The sequence below is a fragment of the Taudactylus pleione genome, unplaced genomic scaffold, assembly GCF_031769625.1.
Source record: "Taudactylus pleione unplaced genomic scaffold, aTauple2 ptg000036l, whole genome shotgun sequence".
Taxonomy (NCBI): Eukaryota; Metazoa; Chordata; class Amphibia; order Anura; family Myobatrachidae; genus Taudactylus; species Taudactylus pleione.
In genome coordinates this window covers 7,094,680-7,117,603 of record NW_028284438.1, presented here as the reverse complement: position 1 = coordinate 7,117,603, position 22,924 = coordinate 7,094,680, and the positions used below count along the sequence as shown (strand labels likewise).

General features: G+C 43.8%; 1 protein-coding gene across 1 annotated transcript in view; it reads left to right on the top strand.

Annotated features, from left to right (window-relative positions):
- TNIP3 (TNFAIP3 interacting protein 3) overlaps positions 1-19,074 on the top strand; it is a 98,953-nt gene extending 79,879 nt beyond the window's left edge. Inside the window, exons 7-9 of the mRNA XM_088452291.1 lie at positions 5,066-5,188; positions 18,730-18,790; positions 19,025-19,074. Coding sequence (XP_088308417.1) covers positions 5,066-5,188; positions 18,730-18,790; positions 19,025-19,074 — 234 coding nt within the window. The remainder of the gene's footprint in view (positions 1-5,065; positions 5,189-18,729; positions 18,791-19,024) is intronic.
- The last annotated feature ends 3,850 nt before the right edge of the window (positions 19,075-22,924 follow it).

Below are 22,924 nucleotides of genomic sequence, written 5' to 3'. Positions count from 1 at the left end.
CTATAACAAACACACAGCTGTGTGTAGGGCAGACCACTATCACTGCATTCTGCCCTACACTAGTGGGGCCCTGACGTCGGATTCTCTCGCAAAAAGAGAAAAGACATACATAGTTGACATACACCCAATGAGAATGGCCTCCAAACTAATTTCCATTTCATGTCATCATCTTATCCTCAAAAACAAAATCTCTTGTTACTATCGGAAGCAAAAAAAGTGTTTGTGTGTCTAGTCCACATTCAGAAACACCTCTGTGCCTACAGCTTCTGTGTTCAGATGGCTATTGCATGACCAATAATGATGGTTACTGCACTTGCACTTTGTAGTTGCAGATGCTCATTAAAGGCTCTACGACCACAAAATTCCCAATATGATATTTCTATGGACCTTCCAAAGTTCCCAATGTGCATTTTTAATAGTAAAATCTATTATTATTATTAGTGTTGTTATAATTATTATTATTAATACTAGGGAATCCCAGTGATAACCGCCTAAGTTATGGAGGATATTATGGATATTAGTTGCTGAGGATTTTATGGATATTAGTTACATAGGATATAATGGAGATATATGGCGAGATGTACTAAATGGAAAATGCAATAAAAACCCCGTTTCTGGGATTTACCGCATTTTCCATATGCACTAATGTGTGGCCGCTGGGGTTCTGATGCAAGGGTATTGCCAGCTTTTGCTGGTGTTACCTTATAGAAGCCTATGGGCTTCTACCACATCGCGCTGGATCCCTCCCAGCATGCCCCGCGGTCGCTGCATCACTCTTCGCATGCGCAGATGGACTCCCAGGTCATAAACCCGGAAGTCCACGGGGTTGAGCGGATCGCAAAGGACAGCTTTTATCGGAAGAGCTGCCCTTTGCTCTACTGATGACATATGTTAGTACATATGAGATTGTAATTTGAGGGTATTTGTCATAAAGAGTTCTGCTAAAATTGCACATTGAGCGAAATGTTTCCATTGTGACAGCAGTCTGAAAAATGGTCATTAATCTCCTCTACCAAGAAGTGTGGGGCACCACAGTTCACACATTGCACGGTCATAGGACCCAAAGGCTATTATTGCGGCGAATATGTCATGTCAACTGGAAGTTTCAGTGGTGGGGAGCAGCTAAGAGAAATCCTGAAAGCAGGAGAGGGATGAGATAATCAGTTGGGAAAAAAGGTGCCAGTCATGGTAGAGCAAAGTGAATGGGTGGGCATGTGGACTGAGATGAGGTCAAAGAAGTAGAGGGGAGAGTACTGGTTAAGGGCATTATAGATGTGAGGAGTTTGGATTTGACTCTATGCATTTTTGAAAGTTTGAGATCTACAGACAAAATCCATTTACATTAATCTAATACTAATAAAAGGATCTGGCATATGCCAGGACACCTCGGTCTGCACCCTGCTCCACCTCACCCCCTCTCATCTACAACCCGCCCCCTCTCTGCTCTGTCCCCGCTCTATACTTACCCCGTCACTCCCGGTGCAGAGTTGTCCTCTGTACTCACCAACTTGTTCAACCTGACGGGATGCAATCGGGAAGCCGGCTGACATTATACCGACAGCCGGCTTCCCGACTGTCATATCCTGGCGAGGGTGAAATGCCCGGCGCCTAGATGCCGCTCATTTCACCTACGCCGGGAGACCGGCGCCCGGCATCCCGATCGAAGGGATGCCTAGCGCCGCGAGCGGACAGCTGCCGGGGGGGAGGGTTAGGTTTAGCACACCCAGGGGGGATTTAGGGTTAGGCACCCCCCCAGGAGGGTTAGGGTTAGGCTAGGGGGAGGGAGGGTTAGGGTTAGGCACCCCCTGGGGGGACTTAGGGGTAGGCACCCCCCGGGGACCTAGGTGTAGTTAGAGGGGAAGGGGAGGGTTAGGGTTAGGCACTTACAGGGGGGATTAGGGTTAGGCACTTGGGGGGAAGTTTAGGGTTAGGCACCCCTAAGGAGGGTTAGGGATAGGGGGGTTAGGTTAGTCATTACTTACCTTACGACGATCGGGATTTCCAGCGCTGTCGGGGCTGCCGCTGCCGGGATCTGTTCCAGTGTCGGGCTGCCGCTGCCGGGAATCAAACCGCCGGCGGCGGTATTTCATACCGATTACAACCTGACAGACGTTAGCCGATTGTTATATACATGAGAAGGTAATATCTAACGCACCAAATATTTCACATTTTCATAACTTCAAAGTGCACTATAGTTGTCACCTAGCGTAAAACCTGTGAGACAGAGACCAAACATATAAGGTGTCATAAAATATGTAATATTGCAAGTACATTTATACTTTACTGACTTCTCTTATTTTTTCATTGTGAAATTATTTCTGATATATCTGGGTAGGTATATAATGTATTAGTGAAATCCTACCAGCAGGCCCAATTTTTTTTTTTTTAAGAGACAATACAAATTTCCAGATGCCCAGAGATTTGTGGGGTATATTTACTAAAGTGCGGGTTTTTAGAAGTGGAGATGTTGCCCATAGCAACCAATCAGATTATACTTAACATTTATCTAGCACCTTCTAGAATCTGATTGGTTGCCATGGGCAACATCTCCACTTCTAAAAACCTGCACTTTAGTAAATACACCTCTTGGAAACATAGGGGGTCATTCAGACCCGCTCGCGAGCGCAGGATGCTCGCAAGCGGGTAGATGTTCCCCCACTGCGCATGCGCACGACGGAGGGAGCTCCGACGTGCGCATGCGCGAGACCCGGCGAGAGACGGGCTCTCCATCGCTCCGGGTCTCGCACCAAAGGGGGTGTGCTGTCGATGTTGATTGACAGCCCGCCCCCTTTGGTGGGCGTGCCGGGGGCATGCCTGCCAGACGGAGGCGTTCCCATGGGAACGGAGAAGAGAGAATGAGTTATTTAGGTGCACTCTAGGAAATAATTCACCGTAATGATGATATGGTATTTCTGAATTGTCCTATATAATAAAATATAACCTTTAATAGTAATGTTCTAAAAAATGCTAGAGATGAATGATTCGGTGAAATATTAAAAAATATGTTAAGAGTGAATAAACTATAGAAAAGTGAACTAAAAATTATTAAATAAATTGCTGTAACCAAGTGTGTGTGTATACAATCATTAATCAAAACCTGTTATTGGTCATATATTGACCAATAACAGGTTTTGATTAATGATTGTATACACACACACTTGGTTATAGCAATTTATTTAATAATTTTTATTTCACTTTTCTATACTTTATTCACTCTTAACATATTTTTTAATATTTCGCCAAATCATTCATCTCTAGCATTTTTTAGAACATTACTATTAAAGGTTATATTTTATTATATAGGACAATTCAGAAATACCATATCATCATTACGGTGAATTATTTCCTAGAGTGCACCTAAATAACTCATTCTCTCTTCTCCTTTACTTTTTGAAACTATTTATGAGTTTGGTAGCACCACATCCCTTATATATAGGCAGATTATAAACATATATTGAATAATTTGAGAAGTATATGCTTATTAATAACAGGGATTGGCAATATATCACCCATTCTGTGCAGATCTTTCATTTGCTTGAAGTCAGTTCCCATGGGAACGCCTACCGTCTGAAGCCGGCCCCACTGACATCACTAGTGATGTCAGTGGGAGTGATTTTGGCTCTGATAGAGCCAAAATCACTCCAGGGCTTGCGGCAGCGAGACCCTACCGCAGGGTCTCCGACGCAAGCCCGATGGTCGCGATGGTCAAGACCATCGCAACCATCATCATGGACGCTCGCATATGCCGTGGGTGGTTACCCACAGCTATGCGAGCGGCCATTAGGCCGCTCCATTTTCATGGAGGGGAGGGCACTGATTCAAAGCGAGCGCTCTGGTCAGAGCGTTCGGCTCTGAATCAGGCCCATATTTTGAGTGTCTTCGAGTGTGATCTAATTTGTCCTATTTTTCCAATTGGAAACGACTCTGCACTTAATTATAGTGTTAGATAACTACCATTATCAGCATGTAATATAGTGTATTTTACTAATGCAATCTCATGTAATTTACACCAATCCTTGTGGATGTTATCCACAGATCTTTGATTTAAACCAATGTGCATTTTAGGTGTGTTGGTACTCCAAAAACGGTTTTGCAATTCATTTACTGACTCCTAAAAGGTCTTTTTATTATTCTTAGAATCATGTACAGTATTTGGCTATTAAGGATAAGAAACGATAAAAAATATCCATGACCTCATTATGTATCATCCCTTGTGCTAAAATGCTCACAACATGGGGCCTTTTAAAGAATAATAAAATCTAAGTTTTAATAGCCAGAGATGCAGTTCCAGGAAGTAGTTTTCCATTGATCCAGTACATATATTCTAGATTGCCCATGCTGTGTAATGTACTAATGCCTAAGCAAAATCAACTTTTATTACTAATCTTTAACATGTGTTATTTGTAGTGTACTTTATATATTCTTATCGAACATATTGATAGACTGTTGGTCATTATTAGCATTTTTATTTATATAGCTGTGTTTAATTAATACTTTGAAAATATAAGCAGTTTTGGCGATGGGAAAATATGAAAGAGCAAAGTAATCATGAGGAGCTATTTACAAATACTGTAACAGTTGAAATATGATTGTGTCTAAAACCGTTAAAGATGTTATTCCCCATTGATTATGGAAACTGCAGACAGCAAAGGACATTCTGCCATTATGACAGTTATAGCCGGTTGTGGACACCTTTGGTAAAAATTAGAGATGTGCACTGACCCCTGTGTTTTGGTTTTGGATCCAGATTCATCTTCGTGTTTTGGTTTTGCAAAACCACCCTCATATGTGTTTTGGTTTTGGATCTGTGTTTTTTTTAAATTAAAAAAACGCTAAACTGATATCATTTTGACCTGTTAACATACAATCCAAAACCCGTTATTGTCAGGTCTCTGAGAACCAGACCCGCACATATTTGGTAATTACAGTAATTAAAGTGAACAAAGCCTGAAATTATATTTTGCTATATTGTTGAAGATCACTTATGATGATAATTTGCTTATTGAAGTCCTACATATTTCTATGAAAACGTATCCCAATTTGACATATGATAAATTCTTCATAGGTCCGGATATATGAAGAAGACTTTAAACAAGAAAGAGCTGACAGAGAGAGAATAAATAAAGAAAAAGACGAACTGCAGCAAACTAACCAGAGGTTAATGTTTCAGCTAAGAATGAATAACAAGGTGGGACCTTGAAAAGAATATAATAATGTGTAAACTTATATATATCAGGTAAATTACAAGTCCCACTTCCAACGGGAATAATAAAAAATATTGGTGTTGAGTTTCCATTCTTCTTCATGAAGGAAATAGTGCTTAGTAATTGGGGTTGCAGTAGCTGCAGATACTTGGATAATTCTAATTTCTTATCAACACTTATCAAGGCAATAAGAATTAAGGATCACTGGCATTTAGCAAGAATCGCATACAGGGACACGGGGCCTGATAGGTTGCTAAAGCGATCACTTTATTTCCAGGTCCGGTATCCCACTGCACTAGCTTGCATACATGGTCATCAAGCTAGCTAGACATGTGCGTGTGGCCATTTCCGGGGATCCTCTCCCAGTAAATGCTCAGTCCCTGCTTTACAATTTTGATAAATTCCTGTGATATTTCCTAAATTCACAATGCAAATTTAGGCGAAAATATTAAAGTACAACCGCATATCAAGTGCGGATTGTAGTAAATAGAGGCCAAAGAGCCTGATTTAGCACGGATCACAATTGCAACCGCGTACACAGATCAGCCGATATTGCATATATTACGCTACACCGCAGTGCACGTGTGCATTGCGATCACACTGCTATCACGCACGCAGATACAAGTGACTGGACGTCAGCGTTTGGTGGTGGTGACGGGGGAGTGGTCGGAGAAATGCAGACGAGCCTGTCCGTTTGAAAATGTTACATGGGTGTGCATAAATTAGCCACTGCGACAGCATATGAAGCTTGAGTACTCACTGCGTGCGACATGACTTGCTATTTCTGAGACAGGCCGGACCTGCTGTAATTCTGCAGGTGGGCCGATGTTACTCGATGTTACTGATGTCTTATGGATGTGAGAAAGCAGTAGTGGTCGTCTCTATGCTGGCTGAGCAGTTGCAAACAATAGCATATTTTCACAGCAGAACTGGGTGCGTAAACGCAGCTGCGATCTGTAATGAATTAGGCTCTAAGGGCTCTATTTATTAACATTATTTTTACTAAAATAAAGTGAAAAAGGGTGTTTTCACACCCTTTTCACATTATTTTAGTTTCACCTGTAGTTATTACAGGGCAATTGGAGTAGAATTAGTAAAATTCTACTCCAACCCCTAAGTATCACTTATTTTTAGTAAAGCAGATCGCATTTCCCATAATTGTAATGGGAAATGTGATCCGACCATAGTTACTAAAAATAAATGTAAAAAAATACCGGGGGAAGCCCTGTGATAATAACGCCACCTGGAGGTGGCGTTATCCAGGGTCTCCCCCGGTTACCGGGCTCCCACTCTGCTCTAACAGGGAGAGTAGAGGCGGGAGCCGGTACCAGTAATCAGCTATGTGGTCTAAACAGACCGCAAGCCGATTGCTGTAAAAAAAAGAAAAAAAAAATTGAAACATTTTTTTTTACTTACCTGAATCCAGGGACCGGTGATCGGGCCTCCGGTGATGTCTCCTCTCCGTTCAGCTGGTCTCCCATAGTGCCCTGCTGCCCGGTCATCAGGTGATCGGGTCCCAGTGCAGTATGGGAGATCACCTGATCGGGAAGCCCGGAGAAGATCACCAGAGGCCAGGAGGATACAGGTAAGTGTAATGAAGGGAGGGGGAAGTCGCGGGGGGGGAGGGATGGTCGCGGGGGTCCGCGATCATGGGGGGCGGGGCTTAGCGTCGGTGGGGGGTAGCAGCGACGGTGGGTCGGCGCATGCGCGGGCTCTTAGTCGCGGTATTTTTTCCAAAAATACAGCGACTAGAGTGCAGATGGGATCCGCAGGGACAGAGCTTTATTGCAAGCTCTGTCCCTGCAAGGGATTTATAGTAAATCCCTGTGATATTGCCTGAATTCGCAATGCGAATTCACTCGGTAATATCACACTACAATCCGCATTCAATATGTGGATTGTAGTAAATAGAGCCCTTTGAACCATATTTATCACAATTCGCATTGTGAAGAACTAACTGCTGCTGTATGTTACTATTAATGTTAATAATGCTGCTCCTGAAAAGATTAGTACTATCTTAAACCAATAGAATAGAAATAAAATTAAGAAAAAAATATATATATGTATCTGAAATATATTTATTAAACCAATGATAACTAACAAATCAATACTACTTATAATATCATATGTACATACTGTATAGATAAAAAAAAATATGTAAAAGCAAAGTAAGAAGAGACTTTCAGATATATTGTAAAAATGTCTGTCCACTGTAAAATGAATGGAAATCTTACATGGAATAATGAACCCTCTATTCAAAGCAATCTATACTGACCTCCAGACTGCAGAAATACGGAGCCTGAAAGGTCCCTTTTGAGCCAGCAATCTCCTTTAAAATCTTCCCGCACAGAAACTGAGATAGACAGAAAGAGTCAAGGCTATAATAAGGGTTTGGTCTAATATTGCTATTTACACTGCCAAATGAAACGTGATATCTATTGGCAAGCTTTTAATCTGAGGGTGGAATTCAATTAGTTTCGCACCCGCGGAAAAGTTTGCCTGCCGGACTTTTCGCTGACATCGCATGTTTTGGACGCGGAAACTTATCATGCGCGTCCCCGCTTTCCGCCATATTCAATTCCAAAACAGGCGAAAGTAGAACAGGTGGAAAGTACTGTCAGACTTAGGGAAATCAGCCTAACCCCCCCCAAAAAAGATTCACGAACATTGGGGATCAATGTAGCGTCCAGGCAAAAGTGGTGAAGAATGGCATTAAGCACTATTTTTGGGCGAAAATAAGTAGTCCTATCAAATTTGGGGTGCTTGAAAATGGGTGCTTCTTAAAGACCTTGTTCCTGATGTGACTTGTGAAGATAGTTGTTTACTGCAGAGGAAATCTAATATGGATATATCAAGGGGATGAGTACTAATGCAATTATTTATATTTAGTTGTTTGTTTCTCATTAATTTTGACAAATGGTTGGATTACAATTTTGGGGAAAAATTTGTGGATTTGTAGGAAGAAAACTTCAATTAAAACAATCATGGTGCCCTGTTGTAACACAGCAAAATGTGAAAAAGCCCAATGGGGTGAAGTATTGTCCCTGTCTTTCTTTTTATTTCTTCATGGTGTATTTTTCTGCATTCCAGGGGCCAAATTTACTAAGCTGAGAGTTTGGGAGAGTTTGCAAACTTTGTAGAGTTTGGGCATTTTTTCCCACTCTCAGATTTACTAATGTCAAAGTTGGAAAAGAGATCTCCTTTGCTACGGGAAAATACTGGAGAGTTAGCAAACTCTCTTCAGTTCACCATCGGCAGAACTAGACCTTTTCACTAGTGAAGATAGGATTCTGGAATTTACCAAGCAGGGAGTTTCTAAACTCTCATGAGATGGAAAAACTCTCCTGTAAAAACTCACGAAAAAAATACACCTGCCTGTGATCTGACAGTTTGGCAGAAACATACACAGATCGCTGTAATCCATGTATGTTTCTGCCTGTAAATATAGAAAAAAATTTAAATATCAGAAAAATAATGACATAGGGTCCCCCCTCCAAAAGCCTAACCAGCCCCAAGCTTGCCAGCTAGTCCTGGTTTCTAAAAAACGGGGAACAAAATGTGTAAAATACAATAGTTTACTTATATTTCCCCACTTACCCCCGTACCCAACGCTCCAGGGGTGTGGAAAAGAGCTCCGGGCTTCAGTACAAGCCTGGGGTTTCAGGGGGGGGAACCTCTTCTTGAGGGGGTTCTCACCTCCCCTGAGATCACCGGCTTGGGCTGATAATGCTTTGGCCCCAGAGCCCCGGTGATAGGGTCTCCTGGCTGTGGCATTACAGCCCGGCCGTTTTGAGTCTGGTGCTGGTTTTACATATAGGGGGGACCCTACGCAATTTTTTCCCCACTATATTTGAAACCAGGACTGGTCCTGCAGCCTGGTGTTGGTTTCTAAATTACGGTGGAACCCTACACATTTTGTTCCCCATCATTTTAGAAACCAGGACAGGCTGGCAAGTCCGGGGCTGGTTAAGCTTTGGGTGGGTTGGGCCTATGCCATTTTTAAAAAAAACTTTTAACACTTTTTTTTACAGTTACAAAACAAGCAGCTTACACATCTCACTGATATGTGCAGGTTGCTTGCTCGGGAGAGTTTTGCAGAAAGAAGACACTGCAATCTCGGGTGAGTCATCTCCTGCAAAACCTGCTACTCGGGGGAGAAATCTCATTCTGCTTCACCATCGGACATCTCACTCTCAGCTAAACTCCCTTCTTTGTAAATTTGCGAGTCTCAGGAGCTTCAAATCATCCGAGTTTAAGTGAAGCTAATCGAGTTGAAAAAAAAAGCAAACTCTCCCAGACTCGAGTCTTAGTAAATTTACCCCCTGGTGTATGTTTGTTTTATCTAATTAATGGGTGATTTTCACTTCAGAACAGGCAAAGGGATACATATTTTGATCAGGGGAAACCCAAAGTCCACATTGGCACACCATAATCTGATGCAGTGCAGAAATGTGTCAGTGCACAGACTTATTTCAATGGAATTGTAGGTGATGCAGAGTTGGATGTAAGTGTATGTATAAGTGATGGCAGGAGTATCTTTTTGCATCTAGTATAGGGTAGATGAAAGAGTGCACTGATGTGATAGATCTCGGGGCATGAGAACAGAGAGCCACCATCACACTTCTTAGCCGTCTGTCATCTAGCGACTGGAAACATGATTTATACATTATAAATCCTTACTACACAAGTGCTGAAATGCTGGCGGAATTTGAGTACCAATAACAGAAAGACAGCTAATATAGACAAAGTACTAGTTCTAAGGTATATCACCAGTATATAGTAATAGTCATAGCATGATGATGATTATAGCAAACCAAGGTTACACATAGGAGCTGGGGCACAACTATACATATGGGCTAATATACATATTGTTTCTACACACTTAGGAGCTGATTCAGAGCCGCTCACTAAATGCAATTACTCCCACGATGCGTAGGCAGTGCAAATTGCGTAGGCAGTGCAATCGCACAGCAATGTATTAGCATGCCCAGTATTTCTTAGAGAGCGATCACACAGTGTATGCAGACACCCACCAGCCTGTCTTAAAATGCCCACTTGTGCACGTCATGTCCAGGAAGTGTATGCAACCATCGGTACATCGGATGCGATCGCAGCGCTTGAGGTTGACCATACCCTGCCGCAAGCACTGCGAGCACTTCATTGTAAAAACAAGCCAGGTGATGTGTGCTATGATGCTGTCTTTTAATTATGCACACCTCTAAAACGCCGTTGAGATGGTCAGGCACACCTGCGTTTGCACCTCCACTCCCCCGTAACAGAGCAGCCCCTGTTACCACCTACAAACGGCTTCCCCTGTCACTCACTGTGCTGGGCTGTCTATGCGCAGCGATCGAACACATTGTGAACTTTCGCTAAGGTATGCACATGCGCACTGCGTTGCATACGCATGCGCGCAATGCATACACACTGCATGCCATCGGTAGCAGCGAGCGTTTACATCTTAGCGAGCGGGTTTGAATGAGCTTTTTAGTTCTGGAGCAATATACACCAGATCTCTGTTTAACTCTGTATCAGGCCCATAATTCTAACTCACATTATAGCAAATGCTAAGGTAACAGTAGATATTAGGACTTTTTCACTAACCTTGCATTTAGGGGAATATTTTGCATTAAAAAATGTTCAATAGCAACCAATCAGACATCTGAATGTGTTGTATAACTTGCACTTAACAGTTGTGGCTGAGTACAAATTTTCTGCCAGACGTAAATGCAATGTTAATAAGTTAGAGCTCTACTTTGTCAGTCAGTATCACAGAATTCAACGTAATAGTCACATAGCAAATATCAGATTTACAGCCAATAATTTGTGTAATAGAACTGTATTTCCACTGTACAGAACCTAAAAATTGCTGTGAGTCTACAAGTAATTCTATACATTTACAAGTATAGTTGCTGGACTGTTTGGTCTCTTGCACTTAATTACAGTATGTTCCTTCCTACATGGGGCCTGATTCAGAGCCGGACGCTCTGACCAGAGCGCTCGCTCTGAATCAGGGCCCTCCTCCATTAAAATGCAGCGTCCTCCTGGACGCTCGTATAGCTGTGGGTCACCAAAAAAATGAAAAAATTAAAAATCCAAATACAAAGCAAGTCAAGTATCTAAATTGAAAAAAACCTAGTCAAAGTGTTAAGTCCTTAGCAGTGGTAACACCAGAGGCTATGCTGCAGTGCAGTCCAAAAGTAAAATAGGGGAACCGCACTAACTGTCACCCCAAATGAGTGGCGTAATTAGGTTTTTTGGAGCCCAGGGCAAGTTGAAGAACGTCGCCCCACCTCACATACACAAGCAGATAGCAAAATATATTAGCGCGCATAATGCAAATAAATGGGCGTGGTCTCATACCGAAGGGGCATGGTCACTGAAAATGGGGTGTGCCAACATGACAAGCCACCCATTTCTCGACACTCTGGGAAGATTCCTTTCCATTTTATATGCACCTTACCTCACAATGTGGAACCTCTGATGAAATATATCCTCCCTGGGATGACGGTATCTTGAGTCGGTATTCACTATTCATGTACTGTAGGTCACATCGTCTGGAAGATGCCTGATTGTGTAGGAATATTAAGATGGTCATCATAATACAACAGTGGTTAAACCAGACTCATTCCCCCTGTGCCACACCATTTCCTCAGCCCCCTGCATCATCTCTCAGTACACCATTGCCTCCCCCCTGCGTCGTCTCTCACCACACCATCACCTCTCCCTCTGTGTCATCTCTCAGCACCCCATTGCCTCCCCCCCTACATCATCTCTCAGCCACACCATCGCCTCCCCCCCGTGTGGTCTCTCAGCACACCATTGCATCCCCCTGCATCATCTCAGCCAAACCACCACCTCCCCCCCTGCATCATCTCTCAGCCACACCATCACCTCCCCCCGCATCATCTCTCAGCACACCATTACCTCCCTACTGCATCATCTCTCAGCCACACCATCACCTCCCCCCTGCGTCGTCTCTCAGGCACACCATCGCCTCTCCCCCTGCATCATCTCTAAGCCACGCCATGACAGACACACACACACACTGAAACAGATACACACACACACTGATGCACACTGACAAAGATACACACACACACTGACACAAACACACTGACACAGATAAGCACACATGCTGACACACACTGACAGATACACACACACTGACACAGATACAGACACACACAGTGACACAGATACACACACTGACACAGATACACACGTCTTTCACACAAATGCACCCTACCCCCCCTCCCTGCTGCAGTCTGGCCTATCCCCCCCCCTTCCACGTGGCAGTCCGCCCCCCCCATGCAAAATCGACGTTTCAAGACCTACACGGTCTTTTCATCAGGATATACATTAAACAAATAAACCAAAAATAAGCTTACCTATATACCCAAGTGCATCAAAGAAAAATCTAGCACCAGCTGCTTTCCGTGACCAGCGTCGTCTCGTGGAGCACAGGGTCCTCATCACTCTGCGTCTAGACCTGCAAGGAATTCCCCCAGCATTGTCTAGGAAACTGTTACCGGGCAATAGTAAACAAACATCTCTGAAAGGAATATGTGATGCCCCGGGCCGCGGACCTCTGCTGCTCCCAGAGAGAGCAACTGTGAACAAACAAAATCATAATATATTCAAATATTCAAAAGTGAACAGTGCACATATAAATAAAAGCAAATCAGATAAATATTTAAAAAACACAGGTTAACGTAAGCGGCAAAAGTAGTATAGAGCAGCAAATAGATATTAGTATATATATAAGTCCCAAGATTTATATTATAAACATCCAATGTGGTCAATACTGGTAAATACAAGTCAGCATTAGTTTAATCCTATACTTAATCTTAAATATACAGGCTAGTTATAGACATGTATTCCAGGAAAGCTTTTCATTGAGCCCACCAGGAGATACTGTATTAAGGGAAAATATCCAACGTGCTTCCCTTATCGAGAGCAATTTTGCCCTGTCCTCGACTCAATGGGGGTATATGATCAATGATTTTATAACTCAGATCTTTTAATTGGTGCTTTGCTTCACTGAAGTGTCTGGCCACTGGTTGCTCGCTTGCTTTGCCTCTGATGGCCTCTTTAATGGCCGAACGATGGAGGGCCATCCTCTCTTTAAACATTCTGATTGTTTGTCCAATGTAGCAAAGACCACACGGACAAGTTATCATATATACCACAAAACGAGATGAACAGGTAACCACATGTTTAATGTTAAACACTCTACCAGTATGTGGGTGCTTAAAAGTGGAACCCATCTCCAAGTATTTGCATGTGGTACATGAAATGCACCTATAGCATCCAGGTTGTTTTGTAGATGTAAAATTATTCTTCCGTCTAAGAGGGATTATGTCACTCTTCACTAGAATGTCTTTAAGATTTCTACCCCCACGGTGCCTGGTTTCCTCCAAACATAACGCCTGTCATTGACGCCAAAGAGTTCAATCTTTGTCTCATCAGGTGCATATTGGCAAACTCCAGGCGGGCTGTCATGTGCTTTTTACTAAGGAGTGGCTTCTGTCTGGCCACTCTACCATACAGGCCTGATTGGTGGATTGCTGCAGTGATGGTTGTCTTTCTGGAAGGTTCTCCTCTCTCCACAGAGGAATGCTGTAGTTCTGACAAAGTGACCATAGGGCTCTTGATTACCTCCCTGACTAGGGCACTTCTCCCACGATCGCTCAGTTTAGACGGCCAGCCGGCCAACTCTAGGAAGAGTCCTTGTGGTTCCGAACTTCTTCCATTTACGGATGATGGAGACCGCTGTGCTTATTGGGACCTTCAAAGCAGCAGATATTTTTCTGTTCCCTTCCCCAGATTTGTGCCTCGAGACAATCCTGTCTCGGAGGTCTACAGACAATTTCTTGGACTTCAGGCTTGGTTTGTGCTCTGACATGCACTGTCAAGTGTGGGTTCTTATATAGACAGGTGTATGCCTTTCAAAATCATGTCCAAACAACTGAATTTACCACAGGTAGACTCCAATTCAAGGCCCCCATACATCAGCAATCTAAAAAACCACAATTGAACAATTTGAAGATTTATTGCCCGATCTTAGGATTTCCCAATTGAGCAATCTGCACCCATACACTACAGATCTTTTTCAGTGATTTGCAGATCGATTGCAGCAAAAACAGATCTGGCAATCTTGAAAGGCCCATCATTTTGCTAGAAACGGTCTGCAAATCTGCTGATCATGGCCATACACTAGCAATCTATAGCCCCAATCGATCTGTGAAATCCAACATGTTGGACAATCTGATTAAACAATTCCAATCACTTTTTGGTTGCAATCTGTGATCTGTGAAGCCCATACATTGCAGATTTTTATACACAATCGATTGCAAATTGCACGATTGCTGCAATCCATCTCTGATGTATGGGGGCCTTAAGCTGTAGAAACATCTCAAGGATAATCAGTTGAAACAAGATGCACCTGAGCTCAATTTTGAGCTTCATGGCAAAGGCTGTGAATACTTATGTACATGTGATTTCTTAGATTTTTTTTTTATTACATTTGCACAAATCTCAAAAAAACATTTTACACATTGTTATTATGGGGTATTGTGTGCAGAATTTTGAGGACAAAAATGAATTTATTCCATTTTGGAATAAGACTGACATAACAAAATGTGGAAAAAGTGAAGCGCTGTGAATACTTTCCTGGATGCACTGTATATACTGTAGCCAAAAAGGCTGCAAAAACATGTAAATTACTTCCAGATTGCCCACAAGCTGGGACTCTCCAGCCGAGCCTGCCACAACCGCAATCTCATTGGCTGCCAGGTCGTCAGTTGGATGTGTGGGTCCAAAAGAGCAAAAACTGTAGTATGTATCGCCGTCACTCACAGCAGAGGAGCTGCAGACACAAAGCAAACCACAAACCACCAAGCCACCACCACAAACCACCAAGTGTGCCACGATAAAAAACAGAATATATATGGCAATCACTATAACTCCAAAAAAACGTGATGGAAAAATGCAAGAGCAGTGGAAAATGGAAACAATTGAAAAAAAGGAAAAAGGAAGGGAGAAAACATGGCATGCAAGTGCACATGGTAGACAACATGGTATGCAAAAACAGCAACAAACAGCGGGGTCAGTGGATGGGCTGGACAGCGTATCTCATATAAAAAAAAACATGGCAGGCAATTGTACATGGTAGAAAACATGTTAGAAAACATGGCATGTTAAAGAACCGTACAATAAATAAATAAGCAAAAGTCCCTGCAGCATGTAATTATGAGGCACACAGCCATGTCTCCAAGACATGCCCGCAGCATAAATTGTGGAAATAACATGGATCCATATCTGGTGCCAAAGACAATATGCAAAGCTATATCTAGTACATATGTACATATGTACTGGATAGATACTCAGTGGCGTAACTAGGGGGGGTCGGGCAGGGTGCATGTCCTGGGCGCCGTGGGACCGGCGGCGTGGGGGGGCGCCGCCGGCCACGGTACCGGCCCGCCCTAGTTAGCCACCAGCGTAGCGCCAACCGCAATGAGTGCGGTCAGCGCTACACATTTACACAGGACCGGCGCTAGGCTTCCAGCGCCAGTCCTGTGCTGCACACCTGAGCACGTTCCCTCCCCCTGAGCGCTTGCCCAATAGCGCCAGGAGGCGGGCTCAGGCTGTGCATAACACGCATCGCCGCCAGCGCTGGCGGCGATGCGTGTTAAACAGCAGCCAATGAGAGTCAGATAGACTCTCATTGACTGCTGCAGCACCCACTGCAAGAGCCGGACTTCCGTCCGGCTCCTGCAGTGGGTAATGGGACAGACGTCATGATGTCTGTCCCATTATGCTGAGCGCCCCAGCCCGGGAGGACTGGCGGGTGGCGGCGGCAGCGGGAGCGGCGGCGCGGACTAGAGGAGCAGCAGCGTGGATTCAGGTAAGCATGTTTTTATATATATATTTTTAAAAACCTGTCAGCACTACTGGGGGCACAACGGGGGTGGCTACCACTGGGGGGCCCTCTACTGGGGTGGGGGCACAACGGGGGGGCTATTACTGGGGGCACCATTATTAGGAGGACCTCTACTGGGGGGGCTAGTACTGGGGGCACCATTATTAGGAGGACCTCTACTGGGGGGGGCTATTACTGGGGGCACCATTATTAGGAGGACCTCTACTGGGGGGGGGGCTATTACTGGGGGCACCATTATTAGGAGGACCTCTACTGGCAGGGCTACTACTGGGGGCACCATTATTAAGAGGACCTCTACTGGGGGGGCTATTACTGGGGGCACCGTTATTAGGAGGACCTCTACTGGGGGGGGCTATTACTGGGGGCACCATTATTAGGAGGACCTCTACTGGGGGGGGGCTATTACTGGGGGCACCATTATTGGAAGGACCTCTACTGAGGGGGGCAATTACAGGGGGCACTTAATCGGGAGGGGGAACCTCAACTGGGGACCACTACTTGGGGGGGAACTACTACTGGGGGCATTATAAAAGGGGCCTACTACTTAGGGCACTGCACTGGGGGGACCACAACTGGGGGCAATAACAGGAAGGACCACTACAGGGACCACTGGATAGAGGGGGTCACTACTGGGAGCCTGCATCAGGGGGACCACTACTGGGGCACTGCATGGGAGCGGGGGGGGGACTACTGCTGGGGGCACTATATAAGGGGCTTTCTGCCAGGGGCACTGCGGGGACCACTACAGGGGGCACTAGATAGGGGGGATCACTACTGGGTGCCTGCATAAGGGGGACCACTACTGGGAAACCTGCATGGGGGGGACTACTACTGGGGGCACTATATAAAGGGCACTGCATAAGGGGATACCACTACTGGGTGCACTGCATTGTGGGAACTGCTACTGGGGGCACTGCATAAGGGGGAACACCACATAGGGCACTGCATTTGGGGGGACCACTACTGGGGGCACTGAGTAAGGGGAACTAATTGGGGGCTGTATAAGGGGGACCACTACTGGGGATACTGTATAAGGGGCACTACTATGGGCCTGCATAAGAGGGACCACATCTGCATACTGGGGGTACTGTATAAGGGGTACTACTGGGGTTAAGGTGCATATGGATAGGAATGTTCAGCGTGAAAATAAAGAGGGTGTGTCATGTTGACACACCCCATTTTTAAGTGACCACACCCATATCGGGGTTGTGGTGGTGGGGTGAGCGGGGGCTCCCTTTTCAAATTTGCCCTGGGTTCCAAATACCCTAGTTACGCCACTGTAGATACTATCTAGTACTAAGTGTACATGGTGCAAAGTGTATATGCAGGGCCAGCATTGTTGCCAGACCTATCCAAGGTAGATCTATGGTATGTCTGTACTAAGACTAATATGCATAAGCCATATCTAGTGTTATGTGTAGTATGCAGAGCCACATCTGGAGCCAAATATATTGAATAGACCCACAATCAGTGCTGCATAAAAAATATATAATCCCATACCTGGTGCCCAAGTTAGTAGTGTCCATTGTATATTATTTTACCAACCCTACAGAGACACTTTGAAACTTCCATGTCTAATTGCATTGCAAATATATAATAAACACATCTTTACTACTACACGGCCTATGCTTGTCCTCCCTTGTTCCACCTCTCCAGATGTAATAAACAATACACAATAAATTATATAAATGTATATATATTCTATTATGTGTGAATTCTAATATAATAATTTACAGTAGGCGATACATTATTTCTTATGACACACAAGTCTTCTTAATCAACAGTGAACTAAATTAAGTGATGCTATAAGTAATCCAGATATTGTATTACAGGAATTAATATATAAATATTACTATCACTGGTGTTTTATGTAAGCCTAATGTATGCAGTGCAGTTACTAATACTAAAGTTTATATAGTTGCAGCAGTATATTCTATGAGATTGTACATTAGGGGTATAAATAGACTGCTCTATTACCCTTATCACTCATAATAATGAACAACCGCTTTATGTTTTCAGTGTAAACATGATGTAGTATTTTCTACCATTCATTCATTCCTTCATTCATTCACTATTTGCCATTCATTAAGCACCAGTGTTTTTGTGACATAAAAACTTTAAAAAGTCCATCTGCTGACAATTTAAATGGAAATTTCTTTAAATGCCAATAATGTTACATTTTAATAAAAAGTGAATATTTTGAAATATAGACACCGTTCTTTCACCTTTCCTGTGTGGCAGTCTTCGACTTCAGCTGTGCTCTCATTCTCACTGTTCCTTAGTCTCTTTGTGTGTTAATTAATTGTTCCAATATGTGTTTTGCGGATAGCATCTTGTGGTATATATAAAATGTTTATGACGGGTACAGACAGCCAAAGTACATCTCATGGGAAAACAGCAAACAACCCAGTGAGTTATAACAGTGGTTTTGCTGAGCCAAAAAAGCTTGAGCTAAATTACTTCTGTACGACAAACAAAAAGTCCTTTAGTATGTTTATATTTTGAGCTTGCTGCTGAGTTTTTGTTTGAAGTATTCATGAAGTCCATATTGTTGTAATAAGGTTTTATTATTCTGTGTAGCCAGATTACCAGTGGTATTTTCCAGGCCAGCTTCCTCCAGATGTGAACCAGAAAGAGACTGGTAAGAAAGCAGCTGTGTTCTGCACCCTTTTCAACTTTGCATTACTTGATAGAGCATATTTAAGAGAGTCTTGTATACAGAGGTGCTGTATGATCTCTAAGTAACTACAAAAGTTTATTTTATCGTGTCCAAGCTCTGATATGTTTTACTGTATCATAGACCAACTTTTGGCATCAAGTTTAGTTGTTGAAGGCTATTGTTTTCATATTATATAATATATAGTTTATATTGTAGTTGTTCTTGGTTATGGAATGCCTATAATTATGTTCAAGTGGAAGAAATAAACAGTAGAAAGTATACATATGTACTGGATAGATACTATCTAGTACTAAGTGTACATGGTGCAAAGAGTATATGCAGGGCCAACTTTGTTGCCAGGCCTGTCCAAGGTAGATCAATGGTATGTCTGTACTAAGACTAATATGCATAAGCCATATCTAGTGTTATGTGTAGTATGTAGAGCCACATCTGGAGCCAAATATATTGAATAGACCCACAATCAGTGCTGCATAAAAAATATATAATCCCATACCTGGTGCCCAATTTAGTAGTGTCCATTGTATATCATTTTACCATATTTCAGAGAGTCTTGTATACAGAGGTGCTGTATGATCTCTAAGTAACTACAAAAGTTTATTTTATCGTGTCCAAGCTCTGATATGTTTTACTGTATCATAGACCAACTTTTGGCATCAAGTTTAGTTGTTGAAGGCTATTGTTTTCATATTATATAATATATAGTTTATATTGTAGTTGTTCTTGGTTATGGAATGCCTATAATTATGTTCAAGTGGAAGAAATAAACAGAAGAAAGTATACATATGTACTGGATAGATACTATCTAGTACTAAGTGTACATGGCATCAAGTTTAGTTGTTGACATCAAGTAGACTTAAGTTCCAAACAAATGGGCATGTTCAGTTGACCTTGGGCTCATGGGTTCAGTTCATGCTTGTCTACCTTTAGACTCTCCTCTCTGGGAGAAGACAGGAGAGGAGACGCAGGTGGGCGGTGATGGGGGATAGGCCAGACACTTCATTAAACCCATTGTGGCAAATTTCTGCAAATCGAGCATTTTAAATAGGAGGTGGAGCCAATTGATGTGATTATCATAGAATCACATAATTATTAGGGATGAGCGGGTTCGGTTCTCAGATCAGATCTCCCTGCCTGCTTCGGATCCCTCTCCCAAGGCAAAACCTCGCGATGTGCTGTCGGATCTCAAGGTTTTTGCCTCAAGCGGCCATTTTTGAAAATCCCTTTGCCTTCAATGGGCAAAGCGCTGATTAGCTAACAGAGCCATCTGTCACGGCTCTCAGCCAATGAGAGTTAAACCCATTGAACACAGGGAAAAAAATAAAAGAAGATGGCGCTGGTTCCCATGGTCGACACCCCCCGCTGCCGACACACCTGCTGCCAGCACCCCCACTGCTGACACCATCAGCAGCCCCACTGCTGACACCACTGGCTCCCCCATGCTGCCGACACCGCCGGCACCCTGCATTGAGAACACCACTGAACTGCCAACACAGTCAGCAAACCTGCAATGAGGACACCGCTGGCACCCCCGCTCTGCCTACACCACTGGTACCCTGCACTGAGGACACTACCAGCACCGCATCACTGCCATCCCATGTACTGAGGACACCATCAGCAACCCCTACACTGCTGACACAGCCAGCATATCTGCACTGAAGACGCCACTGGCACTGCCGACATCGCCGGTACCCTTCACTGAGGACACTGCCAGGACTGCAGCAGTGCCATTCCATGTACTGAGGACGCCATCAGAAACCCCCGCACTGCCGACACAGCCAGCACCCCTGCTCTGCTGACACTGCCATTACCTTGCACTGAGGACACTGCTAGCACCGCAGCACTGCCATCCCATGTACTGAGAACACCGTCAGCAACCCTCGCACTGCTGACACAGCCAGCAAACCTACACTGAAGGCACCGCTGGCACCCCCGCTCTGCTGACACTGCCATTACCTTGCACTGAGGACACTGCCAGCACCGCAGCACTGCCATCCCATGTACTGAGAACACCATCAGCAACCCCGCTCTGCCGACACTGCTGTCACAGTAAGTGCACTGTTGTTGTATCCAACCCACACTGTACAACACAATGTAGCCATGTTGGAAATAGGAAGCTGAACTTCCACATGTTAGTGCGGCCCACTGTGTTGCTTAGCTTAGTCAGCCAGCTAGCTGGATGCAACCTTTTGGCCTTAACTAGATGAAAAAAATAACATTGTGAGGTGGTCAAAATTGATTGGAATTGACTGGAAATAAATGTTATTGAGGTTAATAATACTGTAGGAACAAAAAAAGCCCATTTTAAGTGAGTTTTGCTGTTTTTATGATATTTTAAGAAAAAATCCAGATCCAAAACCAAAATCGAAAACCAAAACACCAAGGGGAGATCCAGATCCAAAACCAAAACACTAGGGTCGGCGCACATCTCTAATAATTATGCCCCGCCCCTCCTCATGGATCTGCCATTTCCAGTTTAGATTCTGCCCGATTCACCAGAAAGTGGGCAGGATGTGGTAGGAGTGCCTACTCTTCTGGGCGGTGCTTGGTGCTACCCAAAATAATCGGGAGCCTCTCTACAGGTTCCAGGAGAGTAAGCAAGTATGGTCCAGTTCCAACTAGGATATTATTGACTGGAGTTTTTGTGTTCTCCCTGTGTTTGTGTGAGTTTCCTCTGTGTGCTCTGAGAGGTGCTGCACAGTCCAAAATTATATTTGTAGATTAATTCAATGCTGTCAAACATGTGCGTGTGGTAGATTAATACAGTGGTGCTACAGTATATACATTAATTATACTAATATAATTCCTATTTGTCAACAGGTTACCACCCACAGCTTATGCGAGCGACCAGGATGATGGTCGCGATGGTAAAGACCATCGTGACCATCGGGCTTACGACGAGACCCTTGTGGTAGGGTCTCGTGGCCGCAAGCCCCAGAGAGCTTCTGGCTCTAATAGAGCCGGAAGCTCTCCCACTGACATCACTGGTGATGTCAGTGGGGCCGCCCACAAACGGCAGGCGTTCGCATGGGAACGCCTCCGTTTGTGAAGCCACCCCCCCGCCACGCCTGATCAACATCGACAGCCGCCCTTTTGTAGTGAGCCATGGAGCAAGTGCTTTTTGACTGGGCCACCATCGACCCGCTTGCGAGCGTAATGCGCTTGCGAGCAGGTCTGCATCGGGCCCACAGATCACAGTTGTATGCAGGCCCAAATGAAATCAAGACCAACAATGCAGATCTTTATGCATAAACAAACTCTGAAATTTACATAAAATTTTACATGAAAGTGGGTAAAAAAATCATCGCTACATTGCAGTATGGCACAAAAATGTTAGGATCATTCTCCAATATCTGTAATACAGTATCTTCAACTAGCAATGAAAAATAAATAATTACTCTAATTTATGATTATGATATCTATTAAGCATATTACTGACAGGCAGCTACTATACAATATTGACCATTACCTTTTATTAGTAAGCATAAAACTGGAAGAATTGCCGATTGTCGGCTCAATGCAGGAACGGAGAAAGAGCTGGAGCACACTCCTCTCTAACACCCCCCTCACTGCAGGCTGTCTCTGGCTACAAAAAATTAATTTTACCTTATTGGCTTAAGGTAAATCTCCTGTAACCAAAAACAGGGGTTATGCATCAAAGAAATAAACAATAAAACATTTCAACAATTAAAGTACTTTTCAGTCCACATTTCCCTATCATGGTTAGTAACTGTGACATTAGTCCATTTGTGAACATACAGTATCTGCATGATTATTATTACTTACTACAAACCGATGATGTGGTGTCTAATAGCAATGTGTTTGGATTGTCCATGGTGTTGTAGGACATGTCAATTGCACCTTTGTTATCACATTCCATGTTGATAGTTTCATCCTGATCTAACAGAGTCAATTCACACAGTCTCTTTTAGGAATAGTGCTTCCTAAGCTGCCTCTGAAAGTGCCATATATTCTGCCTCAGTGGTGAATAGGGCTACAGTGGGTTGCTTTCTACTTGTCCAGCTGATGGCTGCACCTGCTAACATAGATAGATATCCTGTGCACAACAGTCCAGCACTGTAACTAGGGTGGTGCGAC